At 47.7% G+C, this 26,619-nt stretch overlaps 2 protein-coding genes across 7 annotated transcripts; one reads left to right on the forward strand and one right to left on the reverse strand.

The window, feature by feature from the left end:
• On the reverse strand, positions 1-17,487 carry SUGP2 (SURP and G-patch domain containing 2). Of its 2 annotated transcripts, XM_014260342.2 has the most exons (11): positions 17,381-17,487; positions 16,806-16,987; positions 14,228-15,829; positions 12,708-12,825; positions 11,616-12,088; positions 10,843-10,954; positions 9,080-9,576; positions 7,870-7,934; positions 6,509-6,645; positions 3,667-3,787; positions 1-1,571 (listed from the first exon to the last, which is right to left on the reverse strand). In XM_014260342.2, exons 2-10 carry the CDS (start codon positions 16,918-16,920, stop codon positions 3,667-3,669), a joined length of 3,240 nt encoding a protein of 1,079 aa, XP_014115817.2. In that variant the 5' UTR covers positions 16,921-16,987; positions 17,381-17,487; the 3' UTR covers positions 1-1,571. The 2 variants fall into 2 exon arrangements, with proteins under 2 accessions (XP_014115817.2, XP_087923953.1); XM_088067827.1 differs by lacking the exons at positions 1-1,571; positions 3,667-3,787; positions 6,509-6,645 and having other exon boundaries at positions 9,080-9,194; positions 9,314-9,576.
• ARMC6 (armadillo repeat containing 6) lies at positions 17,290-25,057 on the forward strand. Of its 5 annotated transcripts, none has more exons than XM_088067847.1 (8): positions 17,290-17,398; positions 18,052-18,309; positions 18,734-18,816; positions 19,468-20,038; positions 20,530-20,675; positions 21,191-21,322; positions 21,729-21,866; positions 23,862-25,057. In XM_088067847.1, exons 2-8 carry the CDS (start codon positions 18,189-18,191, stop codon positions 24,072-24,074), a joined length of 1,404 nt encoding a protein of 467 aa, XP_087923973.1. In that variant the 5' UTR covers positions 17,290-17,398; positions 18,052-18,188; the 3' UTR covers positions 24,075-25,057. The 5 variants fall into 5 exon arrangements, with proteins under 5 accessions (XP_087923973.1, XP_014115770.1, XP_014115769.1 ...); XM_014260295.2 differs by having other exon boundaries at positions 17,298-17,398; positions 18,153-18,309; XM_014260294.2 differs by lacking the exon at positions 17,290-17,398 and adding an exon at positions 17,604-17,698.
• Positions 25,058-26,619: the final 1,562 nt, after the last annotated feature.

A 26,619-nucleotide genomic window follows, 5' to 3' on the forward strand; every position in this document is an offset into this window, starting at 1 on the left:
GTTGGGAAGGAAAGAATCCAAAAGGAGAATATTTGGGTTTTTGAAATCTGAAATATTTTGAAATATTTGGGTTTTTTTTTTAAATCTGAATTAAATCAATTTTTCTGGAGTTTTCCCCCCCTGAGCTTGAGGAGCAGCAAACGGGGTCAAAAATCAGAAATAAAAAATAAAACCAGGTTTTATTTGGGATTGAAAGCAGAGTGGGATGTCAAGAAGAGGGAAAAAAAATATATTTTATATTGATTTTGGGAAATAAATAAATCTTCACGCTGAGGATGCTGCAGGGTCTTGTAAAAAAATTAAAATAAACCCAAAAAACTTTAAAAAACCACCCAAAAACCCAACAAAAATCCCAAAATAAATAGGAAAAAATTATTTCACACCAAAGAAAATGAAAAAAAAAAACCCTCAAAATAATTTGGATTTAAAGGCAAGAGGAAACCACGGAGGGTTTTGTTGTTTTAAGTTAAAAAAAAATTGAAAACAAAATTAAGATTTGTTCCTGGGGGTGAAAGGGGAGCTCTGGGGCACAGAGGTGTTGTGGGGGTAGATTCGATGCACCAAAAAAAAACCAGTTTGGTGAGTTAAAAAAGGGGAAAAAAAGGGAAAAAATGGACATTTTTGATGCACTGAAAAAGGAGATAAAAAGGGAAAAATGCACCAGGTTTTTGGTGCATTGAAAAAGGAAAAGAAAAAGGAAAAAATGCACATTTTTGGTGCATTAAAAAAGGAAAAAATGCACATTTTTGGTGCATTAAAAAAGGAAAAAATGCACATTTTTGGTGCATGAAAAAAGGCAAAATGCACATTTTTGGTGCATTAAAGAAGGAAAAAAAGGGGAAAAAAATACAAATGAGGGAAAAAAGGAAAAAGCACCAGGTTTTTGGTGCATTTAAAGGAAAATCAGGAGTGGTTTTGTGGCTTTTCAGCAGCACAGAAAAGAAGGAGCTCCCTTCCCTCAGGTGGAGAAAATGAAAAATTGCAGGAGATTTGAAGATTTACCCCAAAAACTGATCCTTGAAATGCGAATTTTGGCAAAAAATGGGGATTGGAGCAGATCCTTGGTTGGAGAAAGGATCAGAGCCAGGCTAAGCACGGGCGTTAATTCCGGTTTTTGGTGAGGAATCCCATCCCAAAAACAGATTTTTTTTGACCCCAAAATCCTGCTCTGTGGCCGCAGGAATCCCAAAAAAAAAATGTTAATTTAAGGAAAATGGGAAATAAAAGGCATTATCTCGTACAAATGGCCAAAGTCACAAGCGAAAAATAACAAATGGAAACGTCACAGGAACCAGAAATGGCCCAGCTCTACATTTATTGCGGCTACGCTGGGGTTGGAGGTTTCTACTCGCACTAAAATGGGGGGAAAATGTTCATTTTTGTTCATTTTTGTTCGTTTTTGTTCGTTTTTGTTCGTTTTTGTTCTGCTCTTGGGATGGGAAGGTGCTGCTCCTGCACGGAAAGGAGGGAATTCCGGGTGGAGCCGAGGAAAAATCCGACCAAAAGCAGCAGAGACACCACGGGAGGGAGGGAAAATGGGCACCGGAGCTGGGGGTCTTCATGGAAGAGAGCTGGAGAGGTGGGAGAGAGAGAAAAGGGGGGAAATGGGGAAAAAAGGGGGAAAATGGGGAAAAAAAGGGGGAAAATGGGGAAAAAAAGGGGGAAAATAGGGAAAAAGGGGAGAAAAGGGGGGGGAAAATGGGGGAGAATGGGGGGGGAAAAGGTGGGGAAGGGGGGAAAAAGTGGGGGAAAAAGGAGAAGAAAATGAAAAGAAAAAGGAGAAGAAAAAGGAGAAGAAAAAGGAGAAGAAAAAGGAGAAGAAAAAGGAGAAGAAAAAGGAGAAGAAAAAGGAGAAGAAAAAGGAGAAGAAAAAGGAGAAGAAAAAGGAGAAGAAAAAGGAGAAGAAAAAGGAGAAGGAGAAGAAAAGGAGAAAAAGGAGGAGAAAAAAGGAGAAAAGGGAGGAAAAGGAGGAGGAAAAGGAGGAGGAAAAAAAGGAGAAAAAAAAGCAGAAAAGGGGGGAAAAAGGGGAGAGGAGAAGAAAAAGGAAAAGAGAAAGGAGAAGAAAAGGAGGAGAAAAGGAGAGAAAGGGAAAGAGAAAGGAGAAGAAAAGGAAGAGAAAGGAGAAGGAAAGGAGGAAAAAAGGAGGAGAGAAAAGAAAGGAGGAGAAAAGAAGGAGAAAAGGAGAAAAAAAGGAGAAAAAAAGGAGAAAAAAAGGAGAAGAAAAAGGAGAAGAAAAAGGAGAAGGAGAAGAAAAGGAGAAAAAAAGGAGAAAAAAAGGAGAAAAAAAGGAGAAAAAATGAGAAAAAATAGGAGAGAAAAAAGGAGAAAAGGGGGGAAAAAGGGGGAGAGGAGAAGAAAAAGGAAAAGAGAAAGAAGAGAAGAAAAGGAGGGGAAAAAGAGGAGAAAAGGAGAAGAAAAGGAGAAGAAAAGAAGAAGAAAAGAAAGAAAACAGTATTTAAAAAGGAAAAAAAAAAAAGGAGAAAAAAAGAGAAAAGAGGAGATAAAAAAAGTGAGAAAAGAGGAAAAGACAGAGAAAATGGGGAGAAAAAGAGGGAGAAAATCCAGATAAAGAACCAGAAAAAAAAAGAAAGCAGAAAGAAACAAAGAAGTTTGTGAACTTCCAGCAGGGCAAAGTGTTCAATAAATGTTTTCTCTATTTCTAAATATTGGTGAATTTAGCAGAGGTGCCTGAAAAATCAGGTCCAGAGCGATATTTAGGGGAGGTGAGAGCAGGAAAATCAGGAATTTCAGGAATTCCAAAGCTGCTGCAAGGGAGGTTGGGCACCAGGAAAGGCTCCTGAGCCTCAAGACTGGATTAAAACTTGAAATTAAATTAAAATTAGAATTAAATATCTGAATTAAACATCTGAATTAAAAGAAAAAAATCTGAATTAAATCCGTTTTCCTGGAGTTTTCCCCCCTGAGCTTGAGGAGCAGCAAATGGGGTCAAAAACCAGAAAAAGTCAGAAAAATTCAGATTTTGGGGTCACTCAGCACCTCCAGATTTTTAAAAAACAGAAAAACTTGGGAAAAATTCAGATTTTGGGGCGACTCAGCACCTCCAGAGTCTCAAAAATCAGAAAAACTTGGGAGAAATTCAGATTTTGGGGTCACTCAGCACCTCCAGAGTCTCAAAAATCAGAAAAACTTGGGAGAAATTCAGATTTTGGGGTCACTCAGCACCTCCAGAGTCTCAAAAATCAGAAAAACTTGGGGAAAATTCAGATTTTGGGGTCACTCAGCACCTCCAGAGTCTCAAAAATCAGAAAAACTTGGGGAAAATTCAGATTTTGGGGTCACTCAGCACCTCCAGAGTCTCAAAAATCAGAAAAACTTGGGGAAAATTCAGATTTTGGGGTCACTCAGCACCTCCAGAGTCTCAAAAATCAGAAAAACTTGGGAAAAATTCAGATTTTGGGGTCACTCAGCACCTCCAGAGTCTCAAAAATCAGAAAAACTTGGGAGAAATTCAGATTTTGGGGTCACTCAGCACCTCCAGAGTCTCAAAAATCAGAAAAACTTGGGAGAAATTCAGATTTTGGGGTGACTCAGCACCTCCAGGGCACCTCTGGATGCTCAGAAAGCACAAGAACTTCCAAAAAATCCCCGGGAAAAGGAAGATTTTTGATGTGAAATGGAATTTTGCAGCCTGATTTTGGCACTTACCTATTTATTTGCCCTTTTCTGTCGGTACATTTGGATCATTCTCTGCCGGAAAATATCAAAAGCATCTTCTTGATTTTCTTCCCCTGCCACTCCCAAACCTTCCCCAGCAGATGTTGCACCCCTGGTGAGGAAAATTTAATAATTACAACACCCTGAAATGCCAAAAATCTGGGTTTTTTTCATGAATTTCGCATCATTTGGTGCCTGGTGAAGTGAATTATTTTCAATTTTGCCCCAAATTTCCCATTAAAAGGTGAATTCCCAGCTGGAAAATGGGATTTTGGAGGGGGGAAATTAGGTGGGAGAGGAAATTCTGGAAGGGGTTTTAAGTTTAGGTTTGGTTTTCTGGTTTCCCTATTAAAATCTTTTATTTTCTCCTAATAAAAACTTCTGTTTTCCCCTATTAAAATCTCCGTTTCTCCTGACAACATCCCTTATTTTCCCCCATTAAAACCCCTTATTTTCCCATATTAAAACCCTTTATTTTCCCCATTAAACCCTCTAATAAAACCCCTTTATTCCCCCATTATAAACCCCTTTATTCCCCAATTAAAACCCCATTATTCCCCCATTAAAAACCCCTATATCCCCCCAATAAAAACCCCTTTATTCCCTCATTAAAACCCCTATATATCCCCAATAAAAACCCCTATATCCCCCCAATAAAAACCCCTTTATTCCCCCAATAAGAACCCCTTATTTCCCCTACTAAAAGCCCTTTATCCCCCCATTAAAAAACCCTTTATTGCCCTACTAAAACCCCTATATCCCCTCATTAAAACCCCTATATCCCCCAACAAAAACCTATTATTTCCCCTACTAAAACCCCTTTATTCCCCCAATAAAAACCCCTTATTTCCCCTACTAAAACCCCTATATCCCCCCATTAAAAACCCCTATATATCCCATAAAGAACCCCTTTATTCCCCTACTAAGACCCCTATATCCCCCCAATAAAAACCTGTTATTTCCCCTACTAAAACCCCTATATCCCCCCATTAAAAACCCCTATATCCCCCCAATAAAAACCCCTTTATTCCCCTACTCAAACCCCTTTATTCCCCCAATAAAAAACCCTTTATTCCCCCATTAAAACCCCTATATATCCCAATAAAAACCCCTATATATCCCCAAAAAAACCCCTATATATCCCAATGAAAACCCCTATATATCCCCAAATAAAAACCCCTATATCCCCCAAATAAAAACCCCTATATATCCAAATAAAAACCCCTATATATCCCCAATAAAAACCCCTATATATCCCCAATAAAAACCCCTATATATCCCCAATAAAAACCCCTATATCCCCCAAATAAAAACCCCTATATATCCCAATAAAAACCCCTATATATCCCCAAATAAAAACCCCTATATATCCCAAATAAAAACCCCTATATATCCCAATAAAAACCCCTATATATCCCAATAAAAACCCCTTTATCCCCCCAATAAAAACCCCTATATATCCAAATAAAAACCCCTATATATCCCAATAAAAACCCCTATATATCCCCAAATAAAAACCCCTATATATCCCCAATAAAAACCCCTATATATCCCAATAAAAACCCCTATATATCCCAATAAAAACCCCTATATATCCCCAATAAAAACCCCTATATATCCCCAATAAAAACCCCTATATATCCCAATAAAAACCCCTATATATCCCCAATAAAAACCCCTATATCCCCCAAATAAAAACCCCTATATATCCCAATAAAAACCCCTATATCCCCCCAATAAAAACCCCTTATTTCCCCTACTAAAACCCCTATATCCCCCAAATAAAAACCCCTATATATCCCCAATAAAAACCCCTATATATCCCCAATAAAAACCCCTATATATCCCAATAAAAACCCCTATATATCCCCAAATAAAAACCCCTATATATCCCCAATAAAAACCCCTATATATCCCAATAAAAACCCCTATATCCCCCAAATAAAAACCCCTATATATCCCCAAATAAAAACCCCTATATCCCCCAAATAAAAACCCCTATATCCCAATAAAAAACCCTATATCCCCCAAATAAAAACCCCTTATTTCCCCTACTAAAACCCCTATATCCCCCAAATAAAAACCCCTATATATCCCAATAAAAACCCCTATATATCCCCAATAAAAACCCCTATATCCCCCAAATAAAAACCCCTATATATCCCCAAATAAAAACCCCTATATCCCCCAAATAAAAACCCCTATATATCCCCAATAAAAACCCCTATATCCCCCAAATAAAAACCCCTATATATCCCAATAAAAACCCCTATATATCCCCAAATAAAAACCCCTATATCCCCCAAATAAAAACCCCTATATATCCCAATAAAAACCCCTATATATCCCCAAATAAAAACCCCTATATATCCCAATAAAAACCCCTATATATCCCCAATAAAAACCCCTATATATCCCAATAAAAACCCCTTTATCCCCCAAATAAAAACCCCTATATATCCCCAATAAAAACCCCTATATATCCCAATAAAAACCTCTTTATCCCCCCAATAAAAACCCCTTATTTCCCCTACTAAAACCCCTATATCCCCCAAATAAAAACCCCTATATATCCCCAATGAAAACCCCTATATATCCCAATAAAAACCCCTATATATCCCCAATAAAAACCCCTTTATCCCCCCAATAAAAACCCCTTTATCCCCCAAATAAAAACCCCTATATATCCAAATAAAAACCCCTATATATCCCAATAAAAACCCCTATATATCCCCAATAAAAACCCCTTTATCCCCCCAATAAAAACCCCTTTATCCCCCAATTTAAACCCCTCATTTCCCCCCTATCCCCCCCCGTTCCCGGGGGTCCTTACACGTGCACGGGCTCGCGGATCCCCCGGCCCCTGGAGCCCAGGCCGTGCCCCTCCTGCCAGCCCATCCTCTGCAGCATCTGGAACCCCACGTTCCTGGGGCTCAGCTTCTTCTGCGAGAATTCCAGATCCTTCGGCTTCTGCGGGAATAAAATCCGGGAATTCCTCAGGGAGGGAGCGGGGCCGGGGAAACGGGGGGAAATCAGCGGCCGGGGGGGTGGAAATTGGATTTTTTTCCTTAAATTTTTGGCTTTTTAAGGAGTTTTTTAAAGGAATTTCCCACTTTTTAAGGAGTTTTTTTAAAGGCATTTCCTTTTTTTCAAGGAGTGTTTTTAAAGGAATTTCCTTTTTTTTTTAAGGAGATTTTTAAAGGAATTTCCCTCTTTTTAAGGAGTTTTTTAAAGGAATTTTTTTTTTTTTTAAGGGATTTTAAAGGTTTTTTTTTAAAGGAATTTCCTTCATTTTAAGGAGTTTTTTTAAAGGAATTTCCTTTTTTTTTTAAGGAGTGTTTTTAAAGGAATTTCCTTTTTTTTTCAAGGAGTGTTTTTAAAGGAATTTCCTTTTTTTTTTAAGGAGTGTTTTTAAAGGAATTTCCTTTTTTTTAAGGAGTTTTTTAAAGGAATTTTTTTTTTAAGGGATTTTAAAAGTTTTTTTAAAGGAATTTCCTTCTTTTTAAGGAGATTTTTAAAGGAATTTCCCTCTTTTTAAGGAGTTTTTTAAAGGAATTTTTTTTTTTTTAAGGGATTTTAAAGGTTTTTTTTTAAAGGAATTTCCTTCATTTTAAGGAGTTTTTTTAAAGGAATTTCCTTCTTTTTAAGGAGTTTTTTTAAAGGAATTTCCCTCTTTTTAAGGAGTTTTTTAAAGGAATTTTTTTTTTTAAGGGATTTTTAAGGAGTGTTTTTAAAGGAATTTCCTTTTTTTTAAGGAGTTTTATAAAGGAATTTTTTTTTTTAAGGGATTTTAAAGGGTTTTTTTTAAAGAAATTTCCTTTTTTTTAAGGAATTTTTTAAAGGATTTTTTTTTTAAGGGGTTTTAAAGGTTTTTTTTAAAGGAATTTCCTTCTTTTCAAGGAGTTTTGTAAAGCAATTTCATTTTTTAAAGGAATTGCTTTCTTTTAAAGCAATTTTTACAGGAATTTCCTTCTTTTCAAAGAGTTTTTAAAGATTTCCTTTAAAAAGCTCCTGTAGAAAAAGATCCCTTTAAATAAAAAATCCTTAAAAAAAATTCCTTAAAAAGGGAAATTCCTTTAAAAAAAAAAATCCTCTAAAAAAGGCGATTTCTTGAAAAGTCAGACTTTTTTCCCCCTGCCCCCAAAATGTCTCATCTGTAATTTGATTTTTCTGGCAGAAATGTGAATTTTTTACCTTTTTCTTCTTTGTGACAGGGCAGCCCCGAGGTCTGTCATAAGCAATCCTGACAGGCTCATGCACTGCAAGGCAAACAAACACAAAATTCAGCTGGAAATTTAAATTATTTCAGGAAAAGAACTCCAAAAAATCCGCATTTCAAGCTTAACTCAACGCCTGGACCTAGAACAGAAGCAATAAGAAGAATTAGAACAAGAAAAAATCAGAATTAATTTTAAAAAATTCAATTTATACTCTGAGAATATTGGAAGATGTTTGATATGAACTTTGCTGTCGGCCCAGAACACAAATGATTTGTTCAGCTTCTCCTTTTGCTGCCTCAAACATTTAAAGTCAATTTTGTGTTCATTTTTGTATGGAAAAATGCCATCTTTAAAGCAAGAAAACACCTAAAAAAATCAGGATTTTTGCCCAAATCCCCTTTTATTTTAATATAAAAGTGAAATGTCTCAATGTCCACCCACCTTTGGGCTCCTCTGTGAGGCAGATCCTTCACCACTTGATTGAAAGTCAATTTTATGCTCACTTTAGTATGAAAAAATGCCATTTTTGAAGCAAAAATCAGCAAAAAAAACACCTAAAAAAATCAGGATTTTTGCCCAAATCCCCTTTTATTTTAACACAAAAGTGAAATGTCTCAATGTCCACCCAACTTTGGGCTCCTCAATTCAGCTTCTCCTTTGCCACTTGAATGAAGATTTAAAGTCAATTTTGTGCTCAGTTTTGTATTAAAAAAATGCCATTTTTGAAGCAAAAAACACTTAAAAAATCAGGATTTTTGCCCAAATCTCTTCTATTTTAATACAAAACTGAACCATTTTGATGGGCACCCACCTTTGGGCTCCTCTATGAGGCAGATCCTTTTGGAAGCCGGGATCATCCCCACTTTCAGGGACTTGCTGCTGAATTTTATATTACAGAAATGCCATTTCTTAAAGCAAGAAAACACCTAAAAATCAGGATTTTTGCCCAAATCCCCTTTTATTTTAACACAAAAGTGAAATATCTCAATGTCCACCCACCTTTGGGCTCCTCTATGAGGCAGATCCTTTGCCACTTGAATGAAGATTTAAAGTCAATTTTGTGCTCAGTTTTGTATTAAAAAAATGCCATTTTTAAAGCAAGAAAAATGCCTGAAAAATCAGGATTTTTTGCCCAAATCTCTTCTATTTTAATACAAAACTGAACCATTTTGATGGGCACCCACCTTTGGGCTCCTCTATGAGGCAGATCCTTTTGGAAGCCGGGATCATCCCCACTTTCAGGGACTTGCTGCTGACTCTTTTGCGGGGGAATCGCGCGCCGGGGGCCGGGTTCGGTGCCTGTGTCGACAGATTTGGGACAGCAGCATCAGAGGGGCTGGAGAGCTGCATTTCACCTCCTGAAATCTCCTCTCCTGCTCTGGAAAGCAAATCTTCCTCTAGGTTTGTCACCCTTCTACCTGCTGCCACGTCCTCCTCATCCTCCTCCTCCTCCTCCTCGTCCCCCAGAGGTTGGGAGGTTTCAAACTCAGCTTCATCCTCTTCTTCTTCTTCTTCTTCTTCTTCTTCTTCTTCCTCTTCCTCGTCTTCGGAGACCTCCAGGGGTCTTGGGGTGGTTTTGGTGCTGTCTGAGGCCTCGGGGCTGAAGCTGATGGAGGGGCAGAGCTCGTAAACCTTCATCCGGTAAAATCTGAACGCGGAGCTGGTTTGGTCCTGGAGGAACCTGGGGTGAGGAAGGTTGGAAATGAAAAAAAAATTATTAATTAAAATGCAGGGAAATGAAGGTGAGAAGGCCAGGGAATTGAGGTGAAAGTTCAGGGAGGGTAAAGGTGGGGAGTCTGGTGAAAACGAGGTTGAAAATGCTGAGTTTTTTAAAATCCTGGTTTGAAGGCAAGGTTAAAAATTCAGGGGAAATGAGGTCGAAATGTCAGGTTGAACTGGGATCAAAAATTCAGGGGGCACAAGGTCAAAAATCCAGGTGAAACTGGGGTCAAAAATTCTGGGGAAACGAGGTCAAAAATCCTGGAAATTAGGGTCAAAAATCCAGGGGAAATGGGGTCAAAAACCCAGGTAAAACTGGGGTCAGAAATTCAGGGGAAACGAGGTCAAAAATCCAGATCCAAGTGAAACTGGGGTCAAAAATTCAGGGAAATTAAGGTCAAAAACCCAGGTAAAACTGAGGTCAAAAATTCTGGGGAAACAAGGTCAAAAATCCTGGAAATTAAGGTCAAAAATCCAGGGGAAATGAGGTCAAAAATCCAGGTTAAACTGGGGTCAGAAATTCAGGGGAAACGAGGTAAAAAATCCAGATCCAAGTGAAACTGGGGTCAAAAATCCTGGAAATTAAGGTCAAAAATCCAGGGGAAATAAGGTAAAAAATCCAAATAAAACTGGGGTAAAAAATTAAGAGGAAATGAGGTCAAAAATCCAGGTAAAACTAGGGTCAAGAATTCGAGAAAATAAGGTCAAAAATCCAGGGAAATTAAGGTAAAAAATCCAGGTAAAACTGGGGTCAAAAATCCAGGGAAATTAAGGTCAGAAATCCAGGGAAATTAAGGTCAAAAAGAGATTTTTCTTCATCTGGAATGATGTGGGATATTAGGAATAAATCTCAGGTTGATTTTGGAGCGGTGTTTTTTGGGAAGAAATGAGGGATTCCATTCCTACAACCAGCAATTTTCCCTTTCAGCAGGGATTTGGGAATTTTCCCTTCCCAAATTCTTCTGGGAATGAATGAATTCATTGGGAAGAACGAATTCATTGGAATCACCTTGAAAATGTCGCTGTTGCAGGGTTCTGGTTGATTATTAGGATCAAAAAGAAATCAATGTATCTACACATAATTGGCTTTGTTTTTTCTCTGAGATATTTCAGATATTCACCATTAATGGAGGTGCAGGGAGAATTGCCCCAAATCCTCCGTTCCTAAACACACAAAAACCAGAGATTTCAGCAAAAATGGGAGGAAAAGGAAGGATTTGGGACTCACCAGAGGTCGGGGTTATCTGCACTGTTGTCAATGCTGAATTGCTCAATTTCTGGTCCTACCTGAGCCACAAACTTGGCGAGTTTCTCTGCAGTTTCCATGGTTTTGGCATCCACTGCAAGGAAAATAAATGTTCTGTTAGGAAAGGTCAGTGCAGCTGAGAACCACTCACTTCATAAACAGAGAATAAATGAAATCATGTTTGGGGTTTTCCAGCAGAAATCCTTTTTTTGTGGATTGCAGAAGTTTGATTTTCCTGGACACAATTTAAAATTTCAAACCTAACTGGGGTTTCCAGCAGAAATTCTTTTTGTGGATAACTGCACAGCAGGAAAAGTTTGATTTTTCTGGACACAATTTAAAATAACAAACCTAACTGGGTTCTCCAGCAGAAATTCTTCTTGTGGATTGCAGAAGTTTAATTTTCCTGAACACAATTTAAAATAAAAAAATCTAACTGAGTTTTCCAGCAGGAATTCTTTTTGTGGATTGCAGAAGTTTGGTTTTCCTGGACACAATTAAAAATTTCAAATCTAATTGTGGTTTCCAGCAGAAATTCTTTTTTGTGGATTGCAGAAGTTTAATTTTCCTGAACACAATTTAAAATAAAAAAATCTAACTGAGTTTTCCAGCAGGAATTCTTTTTGTGGACAACCGCACAGCTGGAGAAATTTGATTTTCCTGGACACAATTTAAACCTTCAAACCCAACCCCACATTTCCTTTTTCCCCTGATTGCATCCCTAACCCCAAATCTAACCCCAAACCCTCACTCACCATCGGGAAACTGAGAGCCCAGGGCTGGGAGAAGCTCTGGTGATGCCGAGAATTCCTCGGGATGTGTTTTTTGCTCCGCAGGCACCGGGATCTCGGAGCTGCTGGCGCCTGGGGCGGCCGAGGTGACGTCCAGGGCAGGGATCTGCTGGGGATCTGCCAGGGAAACCTTCCCCTGCCCTGAACCTGGAAGATTTTTGTCCTGGTGCTTCAGCACCGTCCCAGCTGACAGCACAGTCTGAGTGCCCGTGGTTGTTCTCCTCACCTTCCTGGCTCTGCTGGCGCGGAGAGGGAGAATTCCAGGTTTTTTTTTCCTTTTGAAAAGCTTCCTTTTGATGCTGGCGACTCTCCTGGCATAAAGCATGGCCCGGAGGGACTCTGGGGCAGCTCCTTCCCCAGCCAGGCTCCTCCTCTGCACCTCTGACAGCCTCAGCCTGTAATATTTGTACTCCAGGCTCTCCTCGTCGGACAGGAACCTGAAAAACACGGAAAAGAAAGGAAAGATCGGCTGAAAAATCTTCATTTTTTTTAAAGTAAAAGCCCCTCAGCGATCCAGTTTTGGTTTTTTTTTTCTTTACCCCAGGTGTTTAGCACGAGGCAAAGCAGGTTTTTCTGGGAATAACAAGCAGCAAGGAAAGTGTGCCAAGGAAATAAATAATTGAGAGGTTTGACGGGAATCGTTTGGGTAATTAATCAGCTCACGCACCAAGAGGTGCTGTCACACACCTGGAGATGTCTCAGCTCCCCCTTTCCCAAGGTTTTCCCTGGAATTCGAAATCCTGTTACCTTGCTGGATGTCTCCACCACCTGAATTTGCTCCTAAAATGCAAATTGCTTTTAACAACTTGGATTTGGATCGACAAAGAGCCATTATTGGCACATCAAAAGCAGCAACACAAACACCAGGATCACTTCCAGGGACAGCAGGGATAATTAGCTCCAGGAAAACATTCCCCCCACCACCCCCCAATAAAAAAAAAAAAACAAAAAAAAATGATTAAATACACAACAGGCTTTGATCTTTCCCACTGAGTGAAAGGCTGAAGTTTTAATTACAGCCACTCCAAATATCTCACCCAGTTCCCACACACCCACCAAAATTCGGGAGAGTTCTTCTGAGCGTTCCTGTCTTTGGCAGACAAAGTTCCTGACACGATGCTGGTCACCAGCTGCTCAATTGTGTCCAAAACTTTCCTGTCAGCTCGCTGGGGGGCTGTGGGGAGAAATAAAAAACAATCAAAACCCCATTTTATTCTCATCAGCGGAGCAGCGAGATGTTGGAATTTTTATTTGTTTTATTTGTTTCTGTATTTTCACACAGTTTGGTATATTTGCAGTTTTCCCAGGTGTTTGCTGGGAACAGAACCCCAGGATGGGTGGGATGGGATATTTGGAGATCCCAAATCCAAGCTGGAGCAGGTGACACAGAAATGGGGTTGGGATGTCCCCAAATGAGGGTTCAGGTTCCATCCCAGAGCTTTGCCACTTCCATGGGAAAAAAAAAAAAAATCTTCCTGAAATGGAGGTGGAACTCGTTGTGCTTTGGTTTCCCTTGTCCTGGCACTGGGAAGAGCCTGGCACCACCTTCAGGACACTTTTTGGGGATATTTGTGTGGATTTTGGGATCCCCTCTCAGCCTTTCCTTCTCCAGACCCCAGATAATTTCTGGAGCCTCTCCTGGTGCTCCTGGAACCCAGAACTGGACATTCCAGAGGGAGAGGAGCAGGATCCCCACCCTGAAAATTCCCCTTCCTGCTGGAAACGCTCTTCCCAAGGCACCCACACTTTTCCAGTGCATCCATCCCAAACTAAAACAGATCAGGGAAAACGCGAAATTTTAACTGAGATCTTGCACCTGCTCATTATTAAAAACACCCTGGACTAAAAAATACATCCATGGCCATGCTGGGGAAGTGAAATCATCCTTAAAAAGGCAATTTCTTCCTGCATCAAAAGGATTTTGTGGAAAATCAGCTTATTTGAACGCTGCTCCAAAGGGCTGAGTGACAAATTTCCAAGCATTCACCCCAAAACCCCCCTGAGAAAGAACCTGAGGCTCGGTTAGGGAAAAAACATGATGAATTAGGAAAAATCCAGGATGTTTTAGGCAGGAGGAATCACTGGCCCAACTCAGTGATGGGATATGAAGGAATGGAGATGATTAAAGCGGTGATGGTGATGCCTCCATATTTGCATACATGCAAATATTTCCTCTGTAATCAAGCCAGTCCCAGGTTGGTCCCTGCCTTGAGGTGAAAATCTTGGATTTAAGGTTTAAACAGGTGCCAGAAAGAGAAGGAAGGACATGATTTCACCACAAGAACTCCAACAGACTCCCTGCTCCAGACATGGGTGGGATCCACCTGGAATTCCCTCCCTGTCCCAGCCATGAGTGGGATCCACCTGGAATTCCCTCCCTGCTCCAGCCCTGGCTGGGATTTAGGATTTACCTGGAATTCCCTCCCTGCCTCACCTCTGATTTGGATTCTCCTGGAATTCCCTCCCTACTCCAGCCCTGGCTGGGATTCAGCTGGAATTCCCAGAGTCAGGAATTCCTGACCTAAGGATGAAGCACATCCTGCAGAGCACCTCCCTCCCCTCTCCCTCCCTGTTACCTTTGGTGTCGGGCGAGGCTGCTTTGAGCTGCTCCGTGGATTCCGCCTCCGCTCTCTTCATCTGGATGGGGTATCCGCTCTTCTCCAGCCAAGCCTTCAAATTCTCAATGTACTCCCTCCCAAACAGCGTGGAATCATCGAAATTCGGGAAGGACGTCGGCGCCGGAGCCATCTCCTGGAGCCCCACAGCCTCCAGGATTTTCTCCTGCCTGAAAACAGAAGCCAGAGCAAAGGTCTGGCCCAGCAGAGCCAGGGATTTTCGGCAGAGGGACACGGTGGTCTCGAAGGCGTTGGCCATTTCCCTGGGGTTGCCAAAGCCGTTGGTTTTAATGCTCAGCTCGTAGGCGTTGCAGGCCATCAGCAGCGGCGTCACCCCCTTGAGGAGGCGGTCCTGGAGCCTCATGATGTATTTATCGAAAGGTTTGATGATCTCGAAGAAGCAATTCTTGGTTTTCACCGCCCCCTTGTCCAGCAGCATGTTCAAAAACTCGTTGTCCACCTTGGGGGTTTTCAGGGCGGCGTGCTGCAAGCTCTTGATGGTGAAGAAGCAATAATCTCTGTGCTCTGGCCTCAGGGAGCACTTGAAGGAGGCCAACATTTTGGCACAGGTCTCAGTCTCCAGCTCGAAGAGGGCCCCGAAGAGCCGCGAGAACTCGGCGTCGTTCTTGACGGCGTGGAACCCGGCCCACTTGATGATCTCGATGCCGAAGGTGGAGAAAATGTCAGATTTATCCACCAGGTCGAAGTTGAGGTTCCTGAAGACGTGGGCGGGCTTTGGCAGCCTGAGGATGGGTCTCTGGGCTGCCAGAGGGTGTGGGGGCAGCTTGGGGTTGGGGCGCTGCTGGAGGGGCACCGGCCTCTGGTTGGGGCGCTCGGCGACTTCCAGTGGCTGATCCAGAGCTTTGGGATCCAGGCCCGGTTTCTTCACGTTCCACTTCTTCAGGGGGCTTTTGACGTCTCCTTTGAACACTTTGGGTTTCACCACCCCCCTGGTGAGGCGCTTCCCCCTCAGGACTCTCCCCCTGCCCACGGCTCCCCTGCGCAGCGGCGGCCGGAACTCGCTGTCCGGCGCCCCGAACTCCGCCTCGTATTCCTGATTTTCCACGCCGCCGTACTCCTCCTCCATCAGCCCGGGAGACCTGAAATCCCCTAAAATATCCGAGGAGCCAAACTCGGCTTCGTGCGGCCCGCTGCCTTCCCAGGAATCCGAGGGGCCGTAATCCTGCCCGTAATCCCTCTCCCGCCCGTATTCCCGGTTCTGCTGTCCGTACTCCCGGTTGTGAGGAGCGGGGTGGTGCCCGTATTCCCTGTTTGGGGCAGCTGCACGCCCAAATTCCCGGTTTTGGGGAGCGGGGCGCCCGTAATCCCGGCCGAATTCCCGCTCCCGGGGCGCGGGGCGGGAGAATTGTTCGTGGAAATAATTCTCCTTGCGGAGCAGGGGGCTGGCGGGTCTGTAGGAAGGGCCGGGATAGTTTTCCCCGGGATAATCTTCCCTGGGATAATCTTCCCTGGGATCCTCGCTCCAGTCCTCGTGTTGGGAGTTGGCGTGAGGGAACCTCCCGTCGCCGTGGAAGCGGGGCCGGGGCAGCGGCCTGGAGTGAGCTGGGAAAACCAAACATTTAGAGGTTTAAAAGAGTCAAAATGTCGAAATTTCTGAAGGAAATCCACGTATCTGACTTCAGGATATTCCCATTCCCATATTCCAATCCCCACATGCATTGAGGAGCTCAAGTTCTCCCCTAAATCAAATTTTTCTTTGCTCAAGTCTTGATCTTCCACTGGCGTTCCTGAGGCATAAAAACCATCAAAACTCTGAATTTTCAGCTTTCCCAGAATTCAAATTGTCAAAAACCACCAGGACCACCAACTCCAAGCTTTGGCCAATCCTCACCTCGTCACCCAGACCAGAATTCCCAGGAAGAATTCCACAGCTGGACAGAAACTCGTATCTTCTACAAACTCAACTACAATTATCTCATTATAATTCTAGTGTTTCTCATTATCCAAGATCCTCGTTCCCCAATCCCAGAAGTTTAATTCAGAAAGTAAAGAATGGAAGTGTGTAATATGAATTATTTCTTCAGGGCTCATACAACTCTGAAAATAACAGATTGCATTTTAAAGCTCTCCTATGAACGTCCATCCCTGTGAATGTAATCCAAGTGTCTCGCTGGACATTTTATATCCCAAATTTAAGAGGTAAAATAATTTGGGGACCACGTTTTGCGTTATGTTCATGAGGTCAATGCCCTGCTTTGAGCTTTTTTTCCCCCAAAATAACACCAAACACAAAGACCCAAAGGCTTCCAATGCACTCCTACATTTATTTAACTTATCAGCCATCACCAGAATTCCATCCTGCAGCAACATCCCTGGAGACCTGGCTGAAATTGGACCCACTCTCTGATGCTGAACAGCATTCCTTTGTCTGAATTCCCATTTTTTTCCCCCCTTTACGGTGTCAGTCCTTCCCCAGCTGTTCGCCTCTTCCATAAAAATGGATGTGGAAAAACACCAGCACAAGGCAAATAAATGGCAGGCGACGCGAGGCTGCCGCCGACATCCCGCTCCTCCCTACCTTTGAAATGATGGATGGAGCCCCCCGCGGCATCGCTCCGCTCCATGCGGTACCGTTTAACTTTGTCCTGCACCACGGCCTCGAACGTCTCGCGGGTGATCCTCCGAGAGGCCATCTTCCCCTCACGACGCCCGGGGCACGGCACGGCACGGCCTGGCGCGGGCCCGGGGTCCCGCCGCGGCCTGAGGGGAGGCGCAGCCTGAGGGGAGCCTCACGCTTCCCCGCCGCCGCCCGCGCAGCGCCGGGAGGAGGAGCCCGAGCCCGAGCCCGGACCGCCCTCACCGAGGCGGCCCCGGCCCCGCCGCCTCCCGCCACACCGGGGCCTCCCGGTGGCCACGCCCTCCTCGCCGGTAGCCACGCCCCTCCCGCCGCTCCCGGGCCTCACGGAGACCGCGGCTGGTCACGCCCACTCTTAGGCCACGCCCCCAAACCGAGCTAATCACCCCCGCCCTCACATTGGCCGCGCCCCACGCGCCTTAACCACGCCCCCCCGGGCCCCGCCGCGCCTGCGCTGCGCGGAGCCGCCTCCTCCCCTGCAGGCGGGCGGGGCGGGCGCGGCGCGGCGCGGTACTAACGGTGCGGGAGCGCTGCCGGTAAGCGGGACGGGAGCGAGGGGAGCGGCCCGCGGCGTCCCGCTCGGAGGGAGCAGCCGCTGCCCTGAGGGCGCGCCCGGGCACGCTGCGCGTACTGCGCGTGCGTGGGAGCGGCCGGGCGCGGGAGCGGTGCGCATGCGCGCTGCGGCGCCCCGCGCTCTTTTTCGTTCGGCGTGAGAGTGAGCGGCGCGAATTTGGGCAGCGGCGCATGCGTACGCGGGCGGGGCTCGCCTACGGCGGCCGAGTGGAGCCGTTCCGCCCTCGCCTTTTGTCCGGCCGGGGCGGCCGGCGGGAGCCCAGGTGGGTTGTGAGGGGGAGCGGGACCGTGGGTGCTCCCCGGAGCTCCCGCAGCACCGCCGCCTTCCTTCGGGGCCCTCTTCTCGCCGCTGGGAGCTGCGGGGTGCGGTCCCGCAGGCTGGCGGGGCCTGATGAGGGGGTGTGGGATGCGCCGGGGCCCGGGGGAAGCGGGGCAGGACGGGCTGAGGGCCCAGGGCCGTTACCGGGCAGTGAGAGCCCTGTCACGGTGGTAGATCCTGAAACCCCATCGAAATCCTGTAATGCTGCTGAAATGTCTCCTTATCCCTCTGAATTTCCGTATTTTCTCCATGAAGTAAAAAGCCGGCCATGCCTTTGTCTGTATGTTTTTGATTCAGAGCTCTGAGCTTTTGTCTTGAGGAGGAACGAGCCCCTTGCTTTGTTTCTGGTCGGCACGAGAAGGTTTTGCACCAAAATTAGCTGCGGTCTCTCTGAACAGCAGGACACGGCGGAGCATCCATCCCATCCCGGGAAAATGGGGTCCAAGCAGATCGCCCAGGAAACGTTTGACGATGCGGTGCAGGAGAACATCACCGAGTTTGAGATGGATCCAGAGGAGGCCGTGAGAGAAGCTGTGCAGCAGTTCGAGTCCCAAGGTATTGGACGTGTTCTGCAGCTCGGGTTGTTACAGGCTGGGGTTTTACAAATCCCAAGGTTTAAAAGAGTCCTGCGGCATTGGAAAGGAGCCTTTGTGAGGTGGAACAGGGACACCGTTAATGCTGACCTGGTTTTGTGGATTAATTATGACTGAAAAACTGCTTAGAGGGAAGCTGGAGGGCAAAATTTGGTCAGTGAAATGAAATTCCTTCTCTTTTTATTCCTCAACTGACATCAGGCTTTGTTCCAGGCTGAATTTGACCTTACAGTCAGAATTGAACATTTCAGCGTCTTCACAACAATTTCATCTTTGTTCTCTGTGGTTAACTTGGCAGCTTTTCCCTAGAACTGGGACTAATACTGTTTATTTGACTCTAATTGTCCTGGAACCAATATTAAACTCGGTTTTATTTCCCCTTTTAGGCGTGGACCTGAGCAATATTGTGAAAGCTGTGCGACCTCCTGCCTCTGAGAACGGGCAGAGGCAAAAGCATCAAATCCTGCTGGTAGGAGCACAAATTGGTGCTGTCTCCTAAGGATCAGGGTTATATAACAGCAATACAAGTACTAGGCCAGCTTCTGCCCCTGCCCCATTTCTCTGGGAGCTCTTCAAGCAGTTAATCCCATTTATTCTGCAAATATAAAAATTCCAAGAGCTCCTTGCACTTTTCAGGGAGGGAATCTGTGTAAGGGAGGGAGGGAACGGCCTCAAGGCGTGCCAGGGGAGGCTCGGCTGGGCCATCAGGAGGGATTTCCTCATGGAAAAGGTGCTCAGGGGCTGCCCAGGGGAGGTTTGGGGTCTCCATCCGTGGAGGGAATGACAGGATGTGGCACTCAGGGCTCTGGTGACAAGGTGGGGATCAGTTCCACTCATCCCAGGTTGCTGCATGCCCTTGTCCAACCTGGCTGTGGACACTTGCAGAGCTGGAATGTGCTGGCTGGACCCAGTTCAGCTGGTACTGGTCAGACTGGTGCCCAGTGGAGGAGCGACAGTGGTGGCACAGGGTCCCCCCTGCCCCTCCGAGGGTTCCACCAAACCCAAACGCCGCTCTCCGGCACTCCCATAACACCAAACAGGTTTTCAGCTGAAAAATAAACAGATTGCTGTCACTCCTGCACAGCCGAGGTGCAGAACTAACCCTTGGTGTGTCCCTCAGACCCTGGACTCCCTGGGCAGAGCCGTGGCCGAGCCGGACGTGGCCGAGCTGCCCGAGCAGCTCTCGGCGCTGGCGGCGCAGTGCAAGGAGCAGCTGGCGTTCCGCTACCTGGCCGGCCAGAACGGCGCCTACCCCGTGGTGTTCTCAGCCTGCCAGCTGGCTGCAGGAGACAGGGATTTATTGCTCCAAGCCTTCTCCACGCTCTCCGCCCTGCTGGATGGGCAGCCAGACCTGCTGGATGCCGCCGGGCAGGAGTTGCTGCTGCAGAGCCTGCGGGAGCGGCGGGAGGACGCGGAGATGACGCTGGCCGGGATCCGCTGCGTCCGGCACGCCTGCCTCAAGCACGAGCAGAACAGGCAGGACTTTGTCAAGGGTGGGATCCTCCCTCTGCTCACTGGAGCCATCATCCAGCACGGGGACAGCGCTGACGTGGTCAGGACGGCGGCCTCGGCCCTCAGGGTGATGACGTTCGACGATGACATCCGCGTGCCCTTCGGTCACGCCCACGATCACGCCAAGATGATTGTCCTGGAGAACGATGGCTTGAGGGTCCTCATTGAAGCTGCAAAAGGTAAAATGAACCCCAGGGATGTTGATCCTAATGGGGAATCATTAGGAAATCACCTGGGATTTCTTCTCTCATTGTCTCAGGGAATCACTTGTGATTTCTGCACTCCTGGTCTGGTTTCTTCTCGTTGTCAAAATTTGAGGTGATTCAGGAATTTGTCACTCAAATGTGGTTTAATTCCGTCAATGAAATGTGCCCTGAAAGAGCTAAAAAGTGCCACTGTGTGCTGTTGCTAACCTGTGGAGCAGTCAGATTACCAGAGCAGTTTCTCACTGAATTTAGGAAGTATTTGACAATTTTAGGGGCCTGTTTTCTCTGCTGAGGTGCTTCTTGCCCAGAGAAGACATCGTGACTCTGGCCAGGAGCAGAGTGAGCAGGTGTCACCTCTCCTGCTTTAATATATAAAATGAAATCCACTATTTCCTATTTAATGAATCAAAGCAAACCACCCTTAATTGTGTTAATTAACTCCATCCCTCCTCTCTCCTGCGCAGCCTTCACGGATAACTCGGGGGTTCTCAGCGAGCTCTGTGCCACCCTGTCTCGCCTCTCGGTCAGGAATGAGTTCTGCCAGGAAATTGTGGACCTCGGGGGATTAAATTTCATGGTGACTCTGCTGGCTGACTGCATGGAGCACCCGGTGAGCAACGGGAATGTTTTGGGGATGGATTGGAGGGAGCATCTCACCCTGAGGAATGAGGTTCATTTTAACGAACCTGCACAATATTTTAGGTGTAATTAGGGTTTGAAACCCCTCTGGTCCCTTTTCACAGCCATGAATGCAGAATTAAATGCTCTGCAGGTGAAATTTGTGAGCTTCTTGCTCAGAATTGTTCCTGTGGCCTCCACCCTCCACCAGCAGAGCTCTGCCTGCTCCCAGAAAAGCTGAATGTTTGGTTTTCCACCATTCCAGCCAGAAGAGATTTGGGAGGATTTAGATGCTCAAGTCCCAGAGGTTGATATCTGATTTATTAATGATTTATTTAACGATGGCCTGGCCGAGGTTTTCAAAGTCCCTCGCGCAGCAAGGAAGTGACTGAGTGTGGAGTTTTTACATCTGATAATTGCCAAGGGATGGGGGATGTTGTGATTTGCTTTCCAAACCCTCCAAACTCTCTCTGCTGCTTTCTGAGCTGGTTTTTCTCCCCGGGGCAGGACGTGGTGAAGCAGGTGCTCGGCGCCATCCGCGCCGTGGCCGGCAACGACGACGTCAAGGACGCCATCGTGGACGCCGGGGCCACCGACCTCATCGTGCTGGCCATCAGCCAGCACCTGGCCAACCCTCAGGTAGCCTCCAGGGGCTTGGGAATTCCCTCTGGGATGGGGATGGAGCTCAGCTGGAGCTGCAGGATGTGTGTTCACAGCCGAGCAGCGGATAAACCTTGAGTGCTCGGCTCGATGTTTGTGTGAATTTAGGGCTTTTTCCGCCACGGATTGTTTTGTTTTTCTAATTCCTGAATCCGATGGGTAGTGGGGATAGTGTTTTACACCTCTGGCGTGCAAAACCCAAAATCACAAAGGTTGTTGACCTCTAAAGATCATTATTTTGGCTTACGTGCCAGAGCAGCAGGCGAGAAACCTCAGAACGACAAAAAACAGCTCCAAAACCATCAGGAAAGGGAAGCACCCCCACTTTTATTTCCACGCAAGCCCCGTTTGCAGGCAGTGAGCGTGCTGCCCTGTGTGTTTGCAGATCTGTGAGCAGGGCTGCGCAGCCCTGTGCGTGCTGGCCCTGCGCAAGCCCGAGAACTGCAGCGTCATCATGGAGGGCGGCGGGGCCTTGGCAGCTCTGCAGGCCATGAAGGCTCACCCACGGGAGGTGGCTGTCCAGGTACGTCCCCCACAGCACCTGCTGGGTTGGTTTTGGCTCTGGGAATTCGTTGCTTTGGGGTTTGTTTTTTTTTCTCATCAAATTCTGACAGGTTTTGAGTGCTTTGGGAAGGCGGCGACTCGGTGCGGCCCCCATTGTGTTTGTGAGGCTGATCTGCTCAGGGCAAAACTTAATTTAGGTTTACAAATCCACCTGAATGCGGGTTCTTAAAGCTGTGGAATGCCACAATCCTCTTCCAGGCATTCCTTTTCCAGCTGGGAGGAGCAGAATGAGGATGGGCTCTCTCCAGCCCAGCCTGTGCCATCCATTCTCCAGAGCCAAATAAACCACCTGCATGGCAAGAAGATTGCCTCTGGTTTCTCCTGCAAGGTTTCAGCAGCTTCTGTGTCCACTTTTGTGCTTTCCAGAGCATTAAAAAAATTGGAAATATTTCCTAAAGGAGTAGTTCAAGTGCCTGGAACAGCATGGGAGGGGTGGGAAGGTGGGGCTGCTGCACTGGAGAATTTTTAGTGTTACTTAAAAATTAATTGGTATTGCCTGGCTGGTGTTGGAGATTTGCACAGAGCTCTGGTTGTCTAAACTTCAGCAGGGAATCCATGAGATCATCCATGGATTTTGTTCCTCCAGGGAACAGTTGGTTGCTCTCTGCAGTGTCTCACATTTGGGTTTCTCTTAAGAAATATTTAAACTTAAGAAATACTTCTCCTTCCTATAAAGGAAATATTCTTTAGCTGATCTGTTTTCTCCCTGCCAAAACCTTTCATGGCTGTGCTTCCCTCAAAATCTACTGATCCCTGTGCTTCCCTCAAACCCAGTGATTCCTGTTTCCTCCCAAATCCACTGATCCCTGTGCTTCCTTCCCAAATCCACTGATCCCTGTTTCCCTCAAAACCCAGGTATTCCTGTTTCTTCCCAAATCTACTGATTCCTGTTCCCTCCCAAATCCACTTATTCCTGTGTTTCCCTTGAAACCCACTGATTCCTGTTTCCTCCCAAATCCACTGATCCCTGTGCTTCTTCCCAAATCCACTGATCCTGTGCTTCCCTCAAAATCCACTGATCCCTGTGCTTCCCTCCCAAACCCAGTGATTCCTGTTTCCTCCCAAACCCACTGATCCCTCTGCTTCCCTCACAACCCACTGATTCCTGTTTCCTCCCAAATCCACTGATCCCTGTGCTCCCCTCCCAAATCCACTGATCCCTGTGCTTCCCTCAAAATCCACTGATCCCTGTGCTTCCCTCCCAAACCCACTGATTCCTGTTTCCTCACAAACCCACTGATTCCTGTTTCCTCACAAACCCACTGATTCCTGTTTCCTCACAAACCCACTGATTCCTGTTTCCTCCCAAACCCACTGATCCCTGTGCTTCCTTCCCAAATCCACTGATCCCTGTGCTCCCCTCCTAAATCCACTGATCCCTGTTTCTTCCCAAATCCACTGATCCTGTGCTTCCCTCCAAATCCACTGATCCCTGTGCTTCCCTCCCAAACCCAGTGATTCCTGTTTCCTCCCAAATCCACTGATTCCTGTGCTTCTTCCCAAATCCACTGATCCCTGTGCTTCCCTCCCAAACCCACTGATCCCTGTGCTTCCCTCAAAATCCACTGATTCCTGTGCTTCCTTCCCAAATCCACTGATCCCTGTGCTTCCCTCCCAAATCCACTGATCCCTGTGCTTCCCTCCCAAATCCACTGATCCCTGTGCTTCCCTCACAACCCAGTGATTCCTGTTTCCTCCCAAATCCACTGATCCCTGTGCTTCCTTCCCAAATCCACTGATCCCTGTGCTTCCCTCAAAATCCACTGATTCCTGTTTCTTCCCAAATCCACTGATCCCTGTGCTTCCCTCCCAAACCCACTGATTCCTGTTTCCTCCCAAACCCACTGATTCCTGTTTCCTCCCAAATCCACTGATCCCTGTGCCTCCCTCGAAATCCACTGGTCCCTGTGTCTCCTCCCAAAGCCACTGACCCTGTGCTCGCCCTTGTCCCCAGAAACAGGCCTGCATGCTGATCCGCAACCTGGTGTCCCGCAGCCGGGACTTTTCCCAGCCCATCCTGGAGATGGGAGCCGAGAACCTGATCACGGAGGCTCGGGCTGCGCACAGGGACTGCGACGACGTGGCCAGGGCTGCCCTCAGGGACCTGGGCTGCAAAGTGGAGCTGCGGGAGCTGTGGACGGGCCAGAAGGGGAGCCTGGCTCAGTGAATCCTCGTTTCACCAAGCAGGGAAGATCCAAGGCGTTCTCTGCCCCCCCGGAATCCCGTGGGAAGAGCGACCGGCGTGGAATATCCAAAGCTTGGGAGGCTCGGGAAGCTGCAGGGAACGTTTTTTTTTCTCCTCGGGAGCTACAGCTGAAATGGCTTTCTGCATCCACAGGCTGCAAAATCAACTCTGTGTAGTGGTCGTTGCCTGGATCATCTCACGGCTGAGGATGATCTGCTCCCCCCCGGCATCCCCGGCGTGCAGGACGGGGCTGTTCCCCCTGCTCTGATCCCCGCGGTGGCAGCAGCAGCGGCTCTCTCCTCCTGCCCGGAGTTTGGCTGCTGGTTCCCATTTCTCGCCCTGCTCAGGGGCTGGATGAGGAGGAATCCCAGCGTTTGTGAATGTGCTCTCTCTGTTCCTTTGTTCTTTTACTGCTCACCCCACTCTTGTGTCGCTGCTTTCTTTGGGATTTTTTTTTTTTTTCCCGCCGGCGTAACGTTTGAAACGAAAAAAAACACGCACACACACACAAAAAAAAAGCAAAGTAAGGATTTGGGATAATGTCCAAAGGAACTTTTGGCATCCAGGAGGAAAGTTCATGTTCTCCCTCGATGAGAGGAGCAGGGCAGGGACTGGCAGTGGGGGTGGGAATTCCAAAGTGGGGCCAAGCTGGCAGTGGTTCCACGCTGCAGGAAGCGCTGGGAATCCCAGGCTTTGTCAACTCCTAGAACTTCCCTGGATCCAGGAATTCTTTAATTGTAGTGAAGAGGCCAAGAACCTCACAGACTGAGGCAAAACTGTGGATTTTTGGGCAAAGCAGGCCCCAGAAAGGCTCTGAAGTCTCAGCTAAAGGCTTTTGTGCCAGCCCTGCTCTGGTGCTGAGCCTTCCTCCCGCGCCGCCGCCGCCGCTGTTTTTGTGAGTGGATGTTTTTAAATGTGATATTCTCTGTAGAAATGGTGACCTTATAAAACATACAAACCTTCCAGGGCTTGGTCGGCTCTTTGTGGAGCCTTTTTTATTTTTTTTTTTGTGGCAGGAAAAAGCAAGGTGGTGCTGAGTTTGTGAGTACAAACCTCCTGCAGCCCCGCCGCTGTCTGCCAGCAGATTGCAGAGGTCATTGTGTTCTTCAAAGCTTCCAACCCCCGTGGAGGAGGAGAGGCTGCCTGGCTCCTCTCTGCCTGCTGGGGGAAGAGCTGGGGGCGTTTTTGGACTGCTCTGACCCCGGGCTGGGTGAAAGGGCCCTGGGCAAGAGCCGGTGGAAAGGTGCAGAAGGACATTTTGGGGGAGAAGTGCTGAGAGCAGCGCGTTTGGTGCAGCCTGTGCCTCCCAAGCTTTGCCCTTCTGCTGGGTTTGGAATGGGGGACAATCAAACGAGGGATTTCCTGCGGGGTTTCATTTCCATCCCCTTCAACCAAGACTTGTTAGAGCTGAGCTCCCACCTCCAGTCCCGGGGTTTGAGCCGGGCGGAGCCGCGGCCTGCAGGACACCGGGGCCGTACAGCACAGCGGAGCCGGGCGGGACATTCACGGTGGGATCCCCGCGCTCCGCACCGGTGCTGCAGGGTGGAACCGGGTGGGATTGTCGCTCCTCCAGCCGGGCTCCCCGGTCGGGGCCGTTCGGGCTCCCGGGCAGTCCCCGCCGGGCCCGGCCGCGCTCTCCGCCCCGCACCGAGCGCTGCCGCCCGCCCCGCTCCGCTACCGGGGCCCCGCCCCTCGCCTTTTGCCGCGCCCCCTCCCTCACCCGATTGGTCGCCTCTCTTGTCAATCTTTGCCGCGCGGCCAATCCACGCGCACGGTTCTGCCCCCGCCGCGCCGATTGGCCGCGCCTCAGGGCTGGCCCCGCCTCCCGCGGCGCAGCGGGGGCGGCCTGGCGGCGGCGGACGCGGCCGGGGCGGACGCGCAGCGGGGCCGGTGAGTGCGGGACCGGGCCCGGGCCGCCCCGCCCCGGGCGCTGGCGCGGCCCCCCCGGGTCGGCGCCGTGTCCCGGTTCCCGAGGCCCGGACGGCCGCGCGCGTTGTGGCGGCGTGAGGCTCCGGGTGACATTGCCGCGGCTCCCGCGGGGTCACCCCGGGCCCCCCCCGGGGCTGTGGCGCGGCCGCCTCGGTGCGCTCGGGGGTGCGGGGGAGCGGCGGGATCCGGGGCCGGGCTGAGCTGCGGGGGAGCGGCGCCGGCCTTGGCTGTGTTGGCCCTGGGCTGCGGCACCGAGCGGGAGGCCCGGCCCTCACTGCCCGGACTGCGTGAGGGCTGCGCTCCCTCCTTGCCTTGCCTGCTGCCCTGCTCCTTTTCCCTGCTCCTCTTCCTTTTCCTTGCTCCTTTTCCCTGCTCCTCTCCCTTCTCCCTGCTCCTCTTCCTTTTCCCTGTTCCTTTTCCTTTTCTCTGCTCCTTTTCTCTGCTCCTTTTCCCTGCTCCTTTTCCTTCTCTCTGCTCCTTTTCCTTCTCTCTGCTCCTTTTCCTTCTCTCTGCTCCTTTTCCTTTTCCCTGCTCCATTTCCCTGCTCCTTTTTCCCTCCCTTCCCCTCCTGCTTTACCTACCTGTTCTCCCTGTTTCC

Source organism: Pseudopodoces humilis, chromosome 28, assembly GCF_049639895.1.
Source record: "Pseudopodoces humilis isolate 2021_Gansu_Grassland_sample_001 chromosome 28, ASM4963989v1, whole genome shotgun sequence".
Lineage (NCBI taxonomy): Eukaryota > Metazoa > Chordata > Aves > Passeriformes > Paridae > Pseudopodoces > Pseudopodoces humilis.